Source organism: Marmota flaviventris, chromosome 7 (genome assembly GCF_047511675.1).
Source record: "Marmota flaviventris isolate mMarFla1 chromosome 7, mMarFla1.hap1, whole genome shotgun sequence".
Lineage (NCBI taxonomy): Eukaryota > Metazoa > Chordata > Mammalia > Rodentia > Sciuridae > Marmota > Marmota flaviventris.
In genome coordinates, this window is record NC_092504.1 from 12,995,740 (window position 1) to 13,013,817 (window position 18,078).

At 41.0% G+C, this 18,078-nt stretch overlaps 2 protein-coding genes across 2 annotated transcripts in view; both read left to right on the forward strand.

Moving 5' to 3' along the window:
- Lap3 (leucine aminopeptidase 3) overlaps positions 1 to 9,535 on the forward strand; it is a 30,161-nt gene extending 20,626 nt beyond the window's left edge. The window contains exons 9-13 of the mRNA XM_027939230.2: positions 1,517 to 1,605; positions 3,526 to 3,628; positions 6,408 to 6,487; positions 8,444 to 8,553; positions 8,969 to 9,535. Of these exons, the coding sequence (XP_027795031.2) occupies positions 1,517 to 1,605; positions 3,526 to 3,628; positions 6,408 to 6,487; positions 8,444 to 8,553; positions 8,969 to 9,158 (572 nt within the window). The 3' untranslated portion in view covers positions 9,159 to 9,535. The remainder of the gene's footprint in view (positions 1 to 1,516; positions 1,606 to 3,525; positions 3,629 to 6,407; positions 6,488 to 8,443; positions 8,554 to 8,968) is intronic.
- Positions 9,536 to 13,565: 4,030 nt separating this feature from the next.
- Positions 13,566 to 18,020, forward strand: Med28 (mediator complex subunit 28). The gene is made up of 4 exons (XM_027939224.2): positions 13,566 to 13,742; positions 14,514 to 14,580; positions 15,810 to 15,922; positions 17,441 to 18,020. The coding sequence occupies exons 1-4, from the start codon at positions 13,584 to 13,586 to the stop codon at positions 17,636 to 17,638; spliced, it is 537 nt and encodes a 178-aa protein (XP_027795025.1). The 5' UTR covers positions 13,566 to 13,583; the 3' UTR covers positions 17,639 to 18,020.
- The last annotated feature ends 58 nt before the right edge of the window (positions 18,021 to 18,078 follow it).

Below are 18,078 nucleotides of genomic sequence, written 5' to 3' on the forward strand. Positions count from 1 at the left end.
TAGCTCCTCCTTGTAGCGTGTGAGAACTCCAAAAATAAAAATAAAAAATTTTCAAACCCCCAAACTGGGTCCCAGTGGCAGATGCTGGTGCCAGCGGGCCCCAGGGCAGCCTGCATTTGGCTAGACCAGGCCCCCAAAGGGGCAGAACTAGCTGGTGGCTCCACAGGGAACAGTAGCCAGAGTCCTGTGTCTGCTGAACAGCTGGGCCATAGCTCACCCCATTTGATCCTTGGTAAGGATGTAATGAGAGAGGCTCAGCAGATCCACTAGTTTAATTTAAATTGCCCAAACAATTCCAGAAAGTAATAATAAAACAAAAATTAAAAAAAAAAAAAAAAACACTTTTGCTTTTTTAGAAGCGGAAAACTTCTGGAATTTTAATGTCCCATAATGAAAACAATTTTATTTTCTCTCCTTTCATTCTCGAAATATTAATTCCCAGTACATAAATCCAAAAATTCTTACCTAAAATGTTTCAAAACACAAAAATTCCACAATAGTTTCACAGTCATAAAAAACCTGCTTATGAGAGAGGGCTACCCTTTAACCCTATACATCTTATCAACTACCCTAAAACAATCCAAGCTGTGCCTCCATTTATTACCATCTATCAGAGTTGGTGACCTAATGCTGGGTTCACAAAATTTGGCTATTCCCAATAACTTAAGAAAACGGCAAAGAAAGTATGCAAACACACAGAAGTACCTTTTCAAAATCCGGGTCATCTGTGTGACCTTAGGGATCCCTCGAAAGAGAGAGCTATTGGAATTCTTCTTATATAGGGGACACACAAGGGGAAGTTCCATGGAACATTCCATCCCAAAAAGGGCAAAGGGATAGGATTACCAAGGAACAGGTGAATGTAACTCAACCCCACCAGGTGCTGCCTACTCCTGGAACCACTCCTCATTATCCCAGTGGTGGTAAAGTTATTGCAGGGCCCAATAATTGTTCGATATCTCTTGCTCAGGACTTAAGGGCATGTTTTTCCAGAGCAGCTCCCAACACCTAAGAAAAAGGACATTCTATATAATGATAATACTATTACCTTTTCCAAGGGTGAATATAATAATCTAATTAAAATGTCCCAATTACCTAAAAAAAAGTATATTTTGCTTATATTTAGTTTTTATTAATCCAGGAGCTAATAAAAAAAAAAATCAGACATTGCATTGGGTTGCCATGTCTCTTTAGTTTTCTCTGTCAAGAATTCTCTTTCTGCCCTGTTTTCTTTTATGGCACTGGCAGTTTTGAAGAGTCTTGGCTGATATGATCTTCCACAGTTTGCACTTATTTTTTCTCCATTGAAATCAAGTCAGGCCTGTGCTAAGAATGTTATAAAGGTGGCATGTACTTCCTGTTGTTGATTAACATATATCATTGGTGATAGGGAATTTGGTTGGATAGGGTGGCATCTGTGGGCATGCTTCTGGTGGCTCACTAGTGGCCTCCTGTCCCATGGGTGGTGTGTTTGGACACAGTATAACCATATTCTCTCAAATATTTTTTCCAATAGGTTTGGCTCCTCTTTGTGAGAATATGCCCAGTGGCAAGGCCAACAAGCCTGGAGATGTTGTTAGAGCCAAGAATGGGAAGACCATCCAGGTTTGTGACTGGAGGGTGCACCATTCCCCAACATGTTTTTAGGGAACCCCATTGTGGCCACCTAACTGCAGTGTGACTGGAAGCAGGGCCCCACCTCTCTGGGGAGGGTGGTATCTTCCGTGCAGAGTAGTTTTTCATGCAGAGTCATTGTATTTCTCAATGAGAATTTTTAAGAGTGTTTTTCCTGCCTTGATTCTTCCTCTCGCTTCCTGTATGCTGTACACGCAAACTGCCATGAATCTGTAGCCAGTCTTGCAGAGTTTGGCAAAGCAGTAAAAATGTGGGCTATTTTCTGGGTATATTTGTGCCACGAAAACATTTTCCAATTCTAAAGGTTCAGGTGGGAAACACTGTCTTGCATCATGGGCTCTGCACTGTGGGGACCTGGCAGCAAGCAGAAGGTCCCCATGGTGTGGGCCTGCATGCTCTCACTCACTGCCCATGATGGTGGGGCCTCTACTAAAAAGAAGGCAGTACAGTTAGGAAGGGTTGCCAAAGAGACTCGGCCCGAAGATCCAGAGCTGCTTAGCTGTATCTTTCTTAGGTACTTAGCCTTTTTGTTTTCAGAAATCTTTTTATTTTCCCCCTCTTTAAATGAGTTATAACAGTTGCTAGTAAAATGGAAAGGCATTTTTCTACTTATTTCAGCTTCCCATGTCATCAGCCCTAAGTTACTAGCTGTGATACAGGGGTTAATGAATTTTATTTGCTTTCTAGATTAGACTGAATAATATTAGGAATAGTCAAGGCAGGAAAAACACTCTTAAATAGTGTTTCCACTATTATAAGTACACTTTTTTTTTTTTTCCTTTTGCAGTACTGGGGATTAAAGCCAGAGCCTCACACATGCTAAGCAAGTACTATACCACTGAGCTCCATCCCCAGCCCTTTTTACTTTTTTCATTTCATTTGTTTGTTTATTTATGGTAGTAGGGATTGAACTCAGAAGTATTTAACCACTGAGCCTCATCCCCAGCCTTTTTATTTTTTGAGATAGGGTCTCGCTATGTTTCCCAGGCAGTCCTACAACTTTTAATCCCTCTCCCTCAACCTTCTGAGTAGCTGGAATTATAGGCGTGCATGTACCAGGGTGCCCAGCACAAACCTGTTTTTGAATCTTGATGACATGTCATCCAAGCTTTTTCTCACTTTTATATCCAATTCTGGTGTATAATTGCCTGGTTTTTATATTCATTACTCCTATAGTCTCCTTTTTAAAAAAAATTTTAGTTTTTTTTTTTTTTAAAGAGAGAGAGAGAATTTTTTAATATTTATTTTTTAGTTTTCGGCGGACACAACATCTTTGTTTGTATGTGGCGCTGAGGATCGAACCCGTGCCGCATGCTTGCCAGGCCAGCGCTCTACCGCTTGAGCCACATCCCCAGCCCAAGTTTATTTGTTCCAATCAGTTATACATGACAGCAGAATTCTCTGACTCATTGTACACAAATGGAGCACAAATTTTCACTTCTCTGGTTGTACACGAAGTAGGGTCCCACCATTCGTGCAATCATACATGTGCCTAGGGTAATGATGTCTGTCTCATTCCACCATCTTTCCTATCCCCATGGCCCCTCCCCTCCCCACCTTTGCCCAATCCAAAGTGCTTCCACTTGTCCCATGTCCCTCCCCATTATGGATTAACATCCACTTATCAGAGAAAACATTTGGCCTTTGATTTTTTGGGATTGGCTTACTTCACTTAGCATGATTTCCTCTAACTCCATCCATTTACCTGTAAATGCCATAATTTTATTCTCTTTTATTGCTGAGTAATACTCCATTGTATATATGTACCACAGTTTCTTTATCCACTCATCTATTGAAGGGCATCTAGGTAGGTTCCACAGTTTGGCTGTTGTGAGTTGTGCTGCCAAAAACATCGATGTCTCACTCCTTTTTTGATCTCCCTCTTGGCAGGTTGATAACACCGATGCTGAGGGGAGGCTCATCCTGGCCGATGCGCTCTGTTACGCGCACACCTTTAATCCAAAACTCATCATCAACGCAGCCACCTTAACAGGTCAGACCCCTACTGTTTTTGTTGGAAGGAAGCTATGATCCCAATTATCCTGTTAAATATTTATGTCTTATCATTTTCTATTTAATTGAAGGTACTACATTTTTGTTTGAGGTTAATGTTCATCTTTTCTGAGAAATTTAAAAACAGATGAAAAACTTTTATGAAGTTGATAGAAATGTTTTGGAGACAAATGACTACATTTGTAAAATACCATTAACTTGAAAAGTACGGTATTGAAGACTATAATGTGAACCCCCACTCCCGTCATAGAGATGGAGCATAGACATAGAGTAAGCACCACTTGTCACAGTGCCATATGAACAGTGTTGACACAATCAGCAGGCATTAACACCTCTTATGTGCTGGGACTGTGTTGATGGCTGAGGATGCAGCGATGGGGCAGAACATAAGTGAGGCCTGTAGTCTAGTGGAAACAGTGCAGTAACTAGACAATCACACTGAGGGTTTAAAGTGGCAGGCGACAAGCAAGGAAATGGAATTAAAGGAAGCCTGAGGAAGCCTATATGGTTTGGGGATTTGATCAGGTCAGCGTGTGCAGGGCCTCTTATCCTAAGAAGGGTGACTTGAGCCTGGGGTCTGAGTGGAGAAGAGGTGAACAGAGGGTGCATCGTGCACAAAAGCCATGTTGTGGGGCGCTGGGGGGCAGCAGTGTTCAGGCCGAGGTATGCTGTGTGGCTTGTGAGGCAGATGCTGTGGTAGGTGCCATATTACAAGGGGAGTCAGTGCAGCAGGAAGCTACTGAGGAGGGCTAAGTACAGGGATGATTTTGTTGGATCTGCACCCTGTAAGGTTTCCCAGCATGCACTGTGAAGAATGGGCTGTAGAAGGACCCCAGGAGAAATGCGCCAACCCGTGAGGCCTATGAGCTGGGTTGTGGTTGTTGAGTTTTGTGGATGTGGATATAGGTGTGTGTTAAGGATGAATGATACAGTATCTGCAGTTGGTTTCAAAATAATGTTAGGTGTGGGGTTCTGGTGAAACAAGTTTGCCAGGAGTTGATAATTGTTGATGTGGGGTAATGGGTACTTAGGTGTCAGTTATATTATTTTCCTTGCTTTTGTATATATTTGAAAATTTCAAAAATAAATTTATTGTTTTTTTAAAAAAGTGATTACTGTAGTTCAGGTGGTAGATGATAATGGCAATAGCCGTAATGGAGAGAGAGATTTACGAAGTGACTGGGAGGTAGTGATGAAGCTTGAAGGAGCAAATGACACAGACCAATTGAATTTACCCCAATGTCATGTAGAATCACAAGAATTTATATGGGCCATCACTTTCAAATAGTGATTTGTAATTTATGGTTCTTTACTATTAAATAATAACTAATGGCATTTACCGTAACTTCCTGGGAAAAATTGTACAATCCAACACCCCAGTGACACAGAGCAACCCGATACTAAAAAAGCACTACCGTTTTCCCTGGAAAGGAATCAGTTTAAATCATTGTGGTGCTGTGCAGAACTGCTGAGGGCCACCAGATCAACAATGATATGTGGGTCTAACTTGGTTCTCTAAATCAGAGATATGTACCAGTATTTTTCCACATGCAGGCATATGGGATCCCTCAGTGTATGTCATGCAGCCACTGTTAATCTTGACTGCAAAGAAATATAAGAAAATGGGAAGTTTTACTATATAGTTAAATAAAATTTGTCAAGCAGCATACATACTAGTATTTTGAAGTTTCAGTTTTCCTTGGGGGAAATGCTGATGAGCAGTTTGATGCAAAGCCACAGGTAGGGATTAAGGGGACACCTGAACAAACCTCACATTGCAGAGAGCAGATGCTCATAGATGTGAAACTATGGAACCTCTGCCAACTCCAGTGCTTATGTCCTCTAACGTTCCAGGGCCCTAGTGTTGGCAGTGACAGGCTCAGTGCTGTGTACCTTGACTTTCCACGTGGTGTCCCATTTCTGAAAGACAGTGTTGCTCTTTCCTTTTGATAGCTACTTACTGAGCAGTGTGCTAGACCCTGAGTCTATGGTCAGAATCAGAGACATTCCCTGGCCCAGAAGTTACAGACGGGACCAATAACAAATGGGACTGCTGGAGCTAAGCATCCAAGAGGGCAGCACTAAGCTGCTGTTCCTGGTTGTGTGCCTAGAAAACAGAAAGCTTGTTTTCAACTTGATTTTTTAAGAATGTAAATTAATTTTTAAAAAGAAGTCAGCCAATAGGACACAAGTTTGTTGGAGAAGGAAATTAGATGAAATAAATGATACAATAACAACAACTGTTTCTGTTTTTTACAAAAGGAGCAAAGCCAGATATTTACTAGTATGTGTTTAAAAGTACTAAAAAGTTAGAGATGCATCTGTGCCTATAGTATGTAATTATGATACCTCCATCCAAAGGACTGTTCCAAAAGCATTAAAGATACTTTCAAACATTTGTTTATAAAAGAGGAATAAATATTAAAGCATAAAAGGATGAACACATTCTTGTACACATATAGTATGATCTTAAATACTAAAAAAAAAGTCTGGAATACCAAAATTGGTAACAGTTATCCATGGTGATATTTTATGGTATTTCTTTTCCTTTTCTGCATTTTCCTTAATAATTAAAGGTGAATTCTAGTTTGAGAGACATAAAAATATATTAAATATGGAATTGATTTCCTAAGCTTACCTTTCTTACAATGAGAGAGCCATTAAGTAGGGTTTAAGTTCACAGTTTTGTTCTGAGTGGCAGAGGAGCCCACTTGGTCTGGACAGGAGAATGGAATTGACCTGAGAGTTGTTTCTCACAGGTGCCATGGACATAGCCTTGGGGTCAGGTGCCACTGGGGTCTTTACCAACTCATCCTGGCTGTGGAACAAACTATTTGAGGTGGGTATAATATTCATAGACCTAAATTATAGGGATGATGAATCAATTATTGTAGCCCTTGAATGATATAGTTGTTCACATCCTGTGCTAAAAGTGCTTTTTATGCTGTGGGTTTGCCTTTGAATTGAAAATGGACCAGAGCAACAAACTCGATTGAGTGGCTTCACGTTTTCTACAGATGTCCCTAAATGATGGGCATAATACCACCACCTTCTTCAGTGGCCTCAGAATGAATTAAAAATAACTTACAAATAATATGGCTGTGGTTGAGAATCCTTGAGGTAGAAAAGGGTATGAGAGCAGCTTTGTGAAGAAAGGAAGGCCTTCTGATGAATGCATGTGGAGTCGATCAGCCTGTTGTGTAGGTGGACTCACAGTCTTCTCCCATCCCATCACCACCAGCATACATGCACATGCGTGCACACACACAGTCAGTCACCGCCATCAGTTTCCACCTGCTAGCACCCTGTTAATCTAACCTAGCCTGTCTCGAGGCAGCATGTGACCCTGTGACCTCTTGGAGACACCCAGCTCTTGGCTTCTGTGAAAATCTTCTCTTCTGGTTTCCTTCTGACCATGGTGCTTCAGTCTCCCTTGGTAGCTGTTGTTCTTTGTCCACTTCTGACTGGTGTTCAGTCCTTGGCCACATGTTCTTATGCTTATGGGGAAGCTCATTTGTTTCAATGGATCCCACCTGCATCTTTCCATTGATGGCTCTGTCTCTTTCCTGTGTTCCAAAGTCCATCTGACAGCTCATTCATCCTTTTAGCAAGTAGTTAAGGGGAACTTAATTATGGGAAAAAACACAAAATGTCTCTGAACATATTTGTGAAGTTGATTTAAGGTCCTACACTTAGTTTTCACCCTCCGCTGCTTCCCTGCATAGCTGTCTTCTCATCATTTGTGAAGCCTGCCCTCTCAACCTCTGTAAAATTCCTCTCTGTTTTCTCCTTCCAGGCTGGGCCAGAACCTCTCCTCTGGCCTCCCATGTATCCACAGTCCCTCCCTTTCATCATGGCATCACAACATTGGACTTTTTAAAAATCAAAGTTATATGTGCATAACTTTGATTTTTAAATAGTCATAAATAAATAGTCAGCAACTTACAGTCTATTTTCCTAGAGTCAGCCATTTTCATCCTTTGGCTGATACATCTGATACATACTCATGTCCTACACAGGCTGATCTGACTCCATAGCTTATATTGCTGCTTCTTGACTTTCCACTTTTGAGTCTTTGACTTCTTGCAATAGTGAGTTAAACAATGTTTATGTGTACATTTCTCCTGCTAGCCTGTGGGCTCTTTGATGGCTGAAATATTTCAGTTCACTTAGTGGTGTGCAGAAATTCAATTAATGATGAAAGGAAAGAGAGAAAGAAGAAGACAGAAATAGAAGAAAGGATTGGAGGGCAGGAGGGAAGTCACCCTGTGTCAGGAACATTAAAGTGGGTCCAGGTGTGCATTTCCCCAGTACACTGAGGTGACCAGCCTCACAGAAACTCTTTCATTCTACTCAAACCTACAAAACCTGTTTCCAACACAGAATACCAGATTATTAATTGAGACTTTAGCAAATTCCTTGCAGATCTGTGGGATTTTTCATAACATTGCTATATAATCACCGCAGTACTGGGGATTGAACCTAAGTGGCAAGTGGCGCTACACCATTGAGCTATTCTTGCCACACATCGCCACCTGCTTCTTTTTGAGACAGGGTCTCCCTGAGTTGCCAAGGCTGACTGCAAACTTTGATCTTCTCATGCTTCAGCCTCCTGAGTAGCTGGGATTGCAGGCATGTACCACCACACTCAGCTATAATTCTTAAATAATCAGTAATGACCATTGTCCTGATACCTGTTTTATAGTTTCATAGAAAAGCTCTTTCCTTCATGTATCAAGCACACTATGAATTTTCTAGAACCTAACTTAAGAGTGTCATATCTTTTTCTTTTTAGGCCAGCATTGAAACAGGGGACCGTGTTTGGAGGATGCCTCTCTTTGAACATTATACAAGACAAGTTATAGATTGTCAGCTTGCTGATGTTAACAACATTGGAAAATATCGGTATGGAAAACAAGCTAGATGTTCATTTTTACAATCATCCTTGGTTGCCTAAGAATCACTATTTTCAATTTTATCATCTTTACACAAAATTTTAATCTCTGATTTCCTTTGCTTGTAAGCTTAGTTCTAATGTCTATAGTTTTCAAGGTATTTCTCCAACAGGTTCTTAGTATTTCGCACATTTTCACATTTGCTTATATTTTACATGTAAACAAATGATAAGGAAAGGATGTGGAAAATATTGGAAGGTGTTACATAGGAAAAAGGAATCCAAAATTTTTTCTTTACTGCTGAAGTTACTGGTTAACTTCATAATTGGTCCTGTAACTTTGACTCTTGCTCTCTGGTCATAGAACCTATTTGGCAAGAATTGATGAAATGGTTCATGCACCTTGACGTAGGCTTTCTCTTTCAGGTCTGCAGGGGCATGTACAGCTGCAGCGTTCCTGAAGGAATTTGTGACTCATCCTAAGTGGGCACATTTGGACATAGCAGGTGTGATGACCAACAAAGATGAGGTCCCATACCTGCGGAAAGGCATGACCGGGAGGCCCACAAGGACTCTGATTGAGTTCTTACTCCGCTTCAGCCAAGACAGTGCTTAGCTCAGACACTCGGAAATGCCTTCATTTGTCTGAAATTGGACAGTGGAGCTTGAAAATACTTTTGGATGAATAAAAATCTTTTAAAGGCAACAAAAGATGGTATTTAAAACTATAAAACTAAATGAAATTTGTATGCCTTGATTTTTCATTTTATGCAAAGATTTATAAAAGTAAAGCTAATATCTTTTTGGCAAGATTTTTAAGATATTCTACACATCATGATCAGTTTTTTTTTTTAACTTCCTGATCACTTTTTAAAGTATTTGTTTTTCATTGAGAAGAAAAATTGTACTTCAGATTTGTGATGCTAGAAATGCAAGCAAATTAAGTTACTATGCAATTGTGAGAAACAATAAATCCAAGTTTTGGTGTTCTGATTTGGCTCTGATATTTACTTACGGTAACTCTACCACAACAGAACTTGTCTCTTTGGCCTATTAACATAAACTGAGTAATTAAATTGGGGCACAGTGATGGAAATATTCAATGCTATCAATCACTTTGGGACACTCGGTGAGTGAGCTTATTAGTTTGTGAAACAGGCCTGGCCTGTGGTTTCCAAAATGAATCAATCATAATAGTATTAACCAACTATTCAAACTTCACCAATATGCCAGGCACTGTTCTAAGGGTTTTCATATATTGTTACTGAATCCTCTTAATAACCCAGTGAGGTGGGTGCTATTATCCCTTATAGATGAGGAAGGTGAGGCATGAGACAGGTTTAGTAAAATGTCAGTGATGTCAAGGAACAAAGGGTTAAACTCGGGTGGCTTTCAGAGCTGGCATGCTTAATTAATATATTGTAATGCTTGCTTTCAGTTCAGTGACTTGAACAGATATGGAATTTATTTGAAAGCAAGAAACCAGATCATGAAAGGGACAATAAATGAGTATCTATTTGTTAACCTTGCGGGACTACCACCAGTCAATAGAATTCCATTTGTGCAGACTTAGAACAAAAGGTCTTCCCATTACTTTTGTGTAAGATGGATCAAATTATCCATGAATAGAATCTGTGCCCTTTTTAAGGAAAAAAAAAAAAAAAAAACTTGGAAACTATTTGACAGAAAAAACTGTTGAGGACAGTTATTTTTAACTTTAAAAATGTTTGTCAGATAAGAGGATATTATGTACCTAAACTGGTTTATAAAGAGGGAATGGAAATGAGTGTGCACATTTGTGGTATATTTTAGACTTGAAAGCAGGCAGAGAAGTGAGTAAACGGGTTGTTTCCCTTGGGTATCCTTGTTTAGGAGCTACTTCATCACGAAAGATGGACTCAGAGAGTGGGAACTATTGGCTTATGAAGGAAACGAAAAACACACTCCTGAGTGAGTCAGAAATGCTAGTAAGGCTTTGGTAGAAGGCTTTCTCATAGTCCAGGTAGCTGATGTGGTTGCAACATTAAATTGAGGAAAGAAAGCAGGACAAAACCGGTGCAACTGCAGTTTACACATCTGAAGGAGTTTTCACTGAAGTCTCATATATACTCAGATTATATCAATCAGAGTAAGCCATAGCTACTGCAAGGGAAGGGGGGGGGGCATATAGAGATTAGCTGGCTGTGTTGCTATTCTAACAGAAGAAGGGGAAGAAGGTAAGGAGACAATTTATGAACTCTAAAGTAGATCATGGATTAGACTCCAGATTTGCAAAGTCGAGCATCTATATACCCTCAACACAGCACTGAGCACAAGAATCCATCACTGACACTCTATAAACCCTTGCTATAAAGGGAGAGTGCATTAAGTATGATGAGGGTAGGTACCATACCTCTCCAGTTTATTGCTAAATCTCTGCTCATGTTACTTGACTCAGACCACTGATAAGTGTCCATATTGGTTGAATGAATAGATGAGAAAGGATACAGTGTGGTAAGAGATGAACTTGATGGAATCTTGGGAGTGCTTGGCAGTTAAAGGTTTTAAGATTACAGCAGAGTAAATTCCTAGATGTCCTCATACTCTTCAAGGTCGTAGGCTGGGGAGAAGAGTAGTTCTGGAACCACTCTCTTACCACTTAGTAGCAGATCAATCAGATGGAATTAGCCTGACCATTTCTTTGGGGCTCTTCTTGTGTAATGGGCCATATTCTACAGCGGTAGCTCTGCTGTTGAAGAGCTGTGAGCTTCTCCCCTAGCTGTGGTCCTAGGGAAATAAGAGCTTAAACCTTATCTTCAAATTACATCAGGCATTCAATTCCCAACTAGATTTCTAACCCCTGAATAACTCATGGAGTTTAGCTGATTATATATCTTACCACCTGTCTAACTGCCCCAATACAAGATAGCACTCTCTTGGGCTGGGGATGTGGCTCAAGCGGTAGCGTGCTCGCCTGGCATGCGTGCAGCCTGGGTTCGATCCTTAGCACCACATACAAAGATGTTGTGTCCGCCGAAAACTAAAAAATAAATGTTAAAAATTCTCTCTCTCTCTTTAAAAAAAAAAAAAAAGCACACTCTTTCTACTCTTCTAAATCACTGCCTCACTGGTCTCCAGAAACCTCTGGTGTGAATCCCAGGCAACTACCATTGATGTTGTTCTCAGGCAACTTATATGGCCCTTAGGTAAACTGGATATTAAAGGGATTTGCTAAAAAGCAAAATAATGACAAACTTCTTACCATTTTTTTTAATTTTGCAAAAGTTATAGTTTTAACAAAAACTTCATGTTAATATGTAATGGGTTTATTATTTTTAGTGAATTGGCATTTTTTTAAATTCTCAATTTTAATAGACAAATATTAGCAGACAATGCACAAAAATAAACACTTGGGATCCTCAATAATTTTTAGACATGTAAAGGTGTCCTGAGAATAAAGTAGATTTTCAGACTAGATCCTCCTAGTCTTTTCTTTTGATTCTTTCTATCAGCAAATACTTATTACCTCTATCTTTGCCAAGCACAATTGGAAACAGTTGGATATTGGGGACAGGATAAATAAGACCAGCAGGCTCTGATGCCAGGAGAAGAGGGGAAAGGAGGAGAAAAGTCTGCAATTTAGTCAATAAAAAATTATATGAACAAGTTAATTTCAGATTATGTTTAAATGCTGTAAAGAAATTTAAACAGAAGAGTCTGGGAGTTCTGGGTCTAATTTAGACTGGGAGGCTGACTTTGATTAAAGCCTAACAGGCAAAGGACTTTTCTCTGACCTTTTCTACCCTGGCCCTGTTGGGCTTCCTGTGTTTCCTTAAATATGCCAGTCAGGCAGGATCCTTCTGTCCAGAAAGCTCTCCTAACTCTTCAATCATTCCAATTCAGGTCTTCCCCAATCACTCATCTCAAAGAACACCACTCCATTACCAGTTATCCCCTCACACGGCTTAATTTTTTTCCTAATATTTACCTTTATATTGATATATATGTATATTTACGTGTTTCTCTTTCTCCAGAAATTTGGGGTGATTGCTGTAACCCCTAGATCATAAAATAGTGCCTGAGACACGGAGAGTTCTGTGTGTTCCATGGTAACCAAAATGAAGGCTTTTGAAATAAATAATAAACGAGTCAAAAAGCAATTGTTGAGATTATCACGGTGACTTCCTCTTCGAAGCCACCCTAAAACAATGCCAGGCACACAGGTAGCCTCAACAATGGCAGTGGCTTCTCTTACCTCATTCCCGCTATAACCCACGACTGGATGAGCATCCGGGACAGAGTGAACTCTCAGTAACTGCTGGGGAGTGCAGGGGTGACTCCTTCTACCTGAGCTGCGAAGGAGAACGAACGTGACTCGGCCCAAGTCCCTTCACTCAGGTCGCAGGGTCCCACAGGGAACTCGACCTCTCCCGCGGGCTGCTCCACCGCGGTTACTAATTCTCTCTGCATACAACGGTTAGCCATCCATTATCGCCTTGTACTTGTAACGGGTTCACTTGATGCTTTGACTATCTCCCCTGTGGCTTCTGAATCCCTTGCGTTTTTTTTTTTTTTTTTTCCCCAACCTTCTTCTTCTCCCTGATCTTCTTTTCCCTAACTTTCCCCACTTTTCCCCTGGACTTCTCCTCCCTGATCTTCTCCTCGCTGATCTTCTCCTTCCTAATCTAATTTTCTCTGAATCACCTCTTTAAAAGTCCCCTGTTCCTACTGATGGGCAGAATCCCAGCCTTTGGGACAAGAGTCCCCTGTGTTTCTCCTTTGCTAGCAGAGTAATAAGCCTTTTTGTCAAAACCATGTCCTCCTTATTGGCTTGCTCTCAGGGTCAAGGACAGAGCTTTCTGCAACAAACTTAACAAAGACAAGGAAAAGCAAGGCATCACCCGCGGCAGCGGGAAAGAGCGCCAAACTGGAGAACGGAGCATCCAGTTTCCCCGCGCCCAACCCACACGCCCCAGCGGCCGCCCTGTCACGTGGCCACGCGCGGCCAGTGGCCGGAGCCGCTCCGCGCAGGCGCAGTGGGCGGCGACCCGCCACCGCAGACATGGCGGCTCCGCTGGGTGGTATGTTCTCAGGGCAGCCGCCGGGTCCCCCGCAACCCGCGCCGGGACTCCCGGGCCAGGCTTCGCTTCTTCAGGCAGCGCCTGGCGCGCCGAGGACTTCTAGCAGCACCTTGGTGGACGAGCTGGAGTCGTCGTTCGAGGTAAGCCGAGACTTGGAGTCTTCGTCCCCAGCCCTCCCTTCGTCCCTCACAATGCGAGCTGCGCGTTGGCCGATATTTCATTCCTCCGTCGCAACACCCAGTTACAAATGGGAAGTTAGGCGCGTAGATCGTGAGTCACCTGCTGAGCCCACGATGTGAGGGTGGCCGGTACTCTGCTCGGCTGGCGGAGGCACGTCGCCTTAAAATTTTGCCAGGGACCAAGCGCGGACCCTTCCAGGCTCCTACGGGCTGTCCCCATCTCCGTGTCCGAGTCGCTTCCCTTGCGAACGCCAACTTTCCAGGAGCTCCCCTCTTACACTGCCCCCGTTTTCTCTCAAGACTCAGTTTTAAGGTCACGCTTTCTTTGGAACTTTTCCTTTTTCCTTGTGACCTAACCCTTCCAGAGGCACCTGCTTGCCGGCCTCCCTTTTCTATTTGGGTGCCGCCCCATGAGATTTGTGGCTTTCCCCAGGGTGCAAGGGGTTTATTGAGATCCTGCCCTGCGGATGTGGACCTGGGAGACCATGGAGTTCCATTGCCTTGTTTTATTGGTGGAGAAACTGAAGCTCAGAGTGCGGGTGGAAGGAAAGAGACCAAATGGTGATGCCCCCTAGTTGGGACTCAGTTTACCGAGTATTTTCATTGGCATATATTGTCGTCGCATGTGCATCAACTCGTTGAATGACCAAGAAGAAGTTATGTCTTTACTCAGAAGTAAGATTTTTTGGTGTGCAGATGCCATCTTTTTCTTTTCTGATGTTTTGATCCCAGGCTTGCTTTGCTTCTCTCGTGAGTCAAGATTATGTCAATGGCACCGATCAGGAAGAAATTCGAACTGGTAAGAATTCCCTCTTTCTAGACAGTGTTCCTGCCTTCAGCAAGATTCCTTATTGCTGATTTTGCACTTCGTCTGTTTCAGTCCTGTGTATATCCTAAGAGAACTATTATGGGGCATAAGATATATACAGATAGTCCTTATAAACTGCTGAGGATTTTTTTTTTTTTTTATTAACTGAGATGTGTGTCATTAAGAATGAACCATTTTTTAATATATATATTTTTTTAGTTTTATGTGGACACAATATCTTTATTTTTTATTTTTATGTCGTATTGGGGATCGAACCCAGCGCCCCGCGAATGCCAGGCAAGCACTCTACCCCTTGAACCACATCCCCAGCCCAAGAATGAACCATTTTTAATGACCTTTTCATATTGGTAACAGGAAAAAAAGATTAATTGTGAATTGCTTTTTTTAAAAGTCCACAAGTTGTGATTATCTTTTATTTTTTCCCTCCCTGGTATTTGGTATTTGGGATTGAACCCAGTAGTGCTCTACCACTGAACTACTTACCCAGACTTTTTTAAATTTTGAAATAGGATCTTGCTTAATTGACAAGACTGGCCCCAAACTTGCAGTCCTCCTGACTCAGTTTCCCTAGTTGCTGGAAATGTGCCACCATTTCTAACTAGATTGATATTATCTTTTGAACAGGTGCTATAGAGAAAAAATCTTCTGTGTTTATCCTTCACCCCAGTGTTGTGTCTCCAGAAGAGTCAGTTCTGAGTTTTTTGTACCATATTTTAAATGTTCTGTTTTAACAAGAAACCATGATGATCCCTGAATCTCCATATTCTTAATTAGAAGTCCTCATGGCATTCATATTGTGTAAGGTTTCTTTTTCTCCTGATAAAAGCACATATTATATTTAAAAAATTTTTTTTTCCTAGTATTGGTGCTCTAACACTGAACTACATCCCCAGCCCTTTTTATTTTTAATTTTGAGACAGTGTCTCACTGGGTTGCCTAGACTGGCCTTGAAATTCATGTCCTCTTCCTGTCTCAGCCTCCCTGCTGGGATTACAGGCACATACTACCTTACGTACCTTACAAATTATCTGCTATTTAATATTGCTTAACACCTGGGAAGTTTTAAGTTAATATTGCTACGGCTAAGATTAAAATCCCAGACTACATCTATAAGAAGGGGCTTTTTTAATGTATCTGACTATTTATGTGGAAGATATATATGTTTAAATGTTTTTCTTACTGTTTTCTTTTTTTTTAAGGTGTTGATCAGTGTATCCAGAAGTTTCTGGATATTGCAAGACAGACAGAATGCTTTTTTCTACAAAAAAGATTGCAGTTGTCTGTTCAGAAACCTGAGCAAGTTATAAAAGAGGTACAAATTCAATTTTTCCTCAACTTTTAGGAAGAACACTTGGTCTTATGAGTCTATCTATGCTTTAATGAAACACACCTGTGAATTGTATCAGGGATTTATAGATCAATATGAAATGGTGCTGGTTGTCACCATTTATGACATCCTGGACAGAAAGGGCCACCAGGAGTGAGGAGTGGAGAGCAGCTCTTTAAGAGTAGCTCTGCCTACTTTCACACACTGGCTTTCACAGTAAATTTTTCTTTCTTTCTTTTTTTTAAGTAAATGTTTTCTTAAAGAGAAAGTTCTGCCTTGTGAAAAAGAGTGAAAAGCCATTAATATAGGTAGAAACCCATATTGGACAGGCAATGTGAACATTTGCCTTGCCCTGTGCCTCACACATAGAAAGGGATCTGTCAAATTTGTTCAAAGAACCAAAAAGTAAATGATCTGCATAGTTCTTTAAAACTTAGGATTTTGGTGGGTCTTAGTGATTCTAGACTGGGGCATTTGGAAATACGTTGGGGTTGCCACAAAGACTAGGAAGCTTTAATGACAATGAATGATCCAACCAGGACCTGTCTCCTCATTGTGGAGAATTGAGGAATCCTCCCACCCTAACTCGGCCCTTGGTGCTCCCGGTGAGAAACACTAAAATGAAGTTATAAGGTTTTGATAGTTTTAAAAAAGTATCTCCTAGAAGCTGACCAGTTAATCAGAAAGGTTCTTTTTTGTTACGATACTAGCTGTTGAGAGGGAGAATTATAAGATGATGACATTCTTAATAGTCTATTGTGCTAACTTGTTTCCTGATACAAATACTTGAATAACAATGCAGGTGTGGTTAAGACTGGGTCTTAATAAAAGATTTAATGCTGGTGTTTGTAAAAATCTCTTGAATCTGCAATTTTAATATTTTGAAATCTGAAATTATAGACAGTGGTATGGATTCTTTTTTGTGGTACTGGGGATTACTGAGCTACATCCCTGCCTCCTTGCTCCCCACTTTTTTTTTTTTTTAAAGATTGAGTCAGGGTCTTGCCAAGTTGCCCAGTAGACCTCTAACTTGTGATCTTCCTGTCTCAGCCTCCCTGGTAGCTGGGTTTATAGATGTGCACCACAGCACCTGGTTTGATGGGGATTCCTACAAGCAATTGCTGATATGTTTGTCATTCTTAATATTTTCTAATCTCAGCTGTAGTCTTTGGACAAGGGAGGGCTGCTAGATGGCTGGGAAACAGGATGAGAAAGTATTCGATTTTTTTTTTCTTTTTTTTTTTTTACAGTAGCCCTGGGTTGCTTTTTAAATTTTATGACTTTTGTTACTTAACAAGATGATTAAAAATAAAAGCTCTGGTTATTAGGTGGTCAGCTTCACTGGAAGAGTTGCTTTAGATTAGTCAAACTGTGGAGCCAAGTAGAGGAATGGGCTGATATGGTTTAATGGTTTTGAATTTGCTTCCTGGTGCTCCTCACTAATCAAGAACTTTATTATTCCCCAGCATTTCCTCTGACTTACTCCATCCCTTTCATCTGTAGGACGTCTCAGAACTAAGAAATGAGTTGCAGCGGAAAGATGCGCTGGTGCAGAAGCACTTGACAAAGCTGAGGCATTGGCAGCAGGTGCTGGAGGACATCAATGTGCAGCACAAAAAGCCAGCTGAGGTCCCTCAGGGCTCCTTGGCCTACCTGGAACAGGCATCTGCCAACATCCCTGCGCCTATGAAGCAGACCTGAGAGAGGTCTGGCCTACAAGGTAGCCTCCTGCAGACAGTTCCTCCAGACCTCTCTGTGTGGACGTGGCATTTTAGAACAGCTATTTGCTAGAGAATGAGTTGGTGTTAATTTTACCTCCACCTAAAAATTTCCCCAATTTTTATGAGCTGTTAATTACTTAGTACTTTATAAAGTGCTTGGTAGACAAAGTGAGGTTTCATTTTGTTTGTTTTGTCTGTAGCAAAGTTTAGACTATTAGTTTTCCACAGATTTTTTTTTTCTTGGCTTTTTGCTTGTTTATAAAATTTTATGTAGTTTATATATAGTTTTTTCCCCCCAGTTGTTAGTTTGCTATGATCCGAGGGGGAAAATTAAAGTACTCCTAGAATGAGGGGAGAAGGAATTTGGTTTTTGGTCTTTTATGATTACTACACATCCATGGTAGTACAGAAAAATACGTA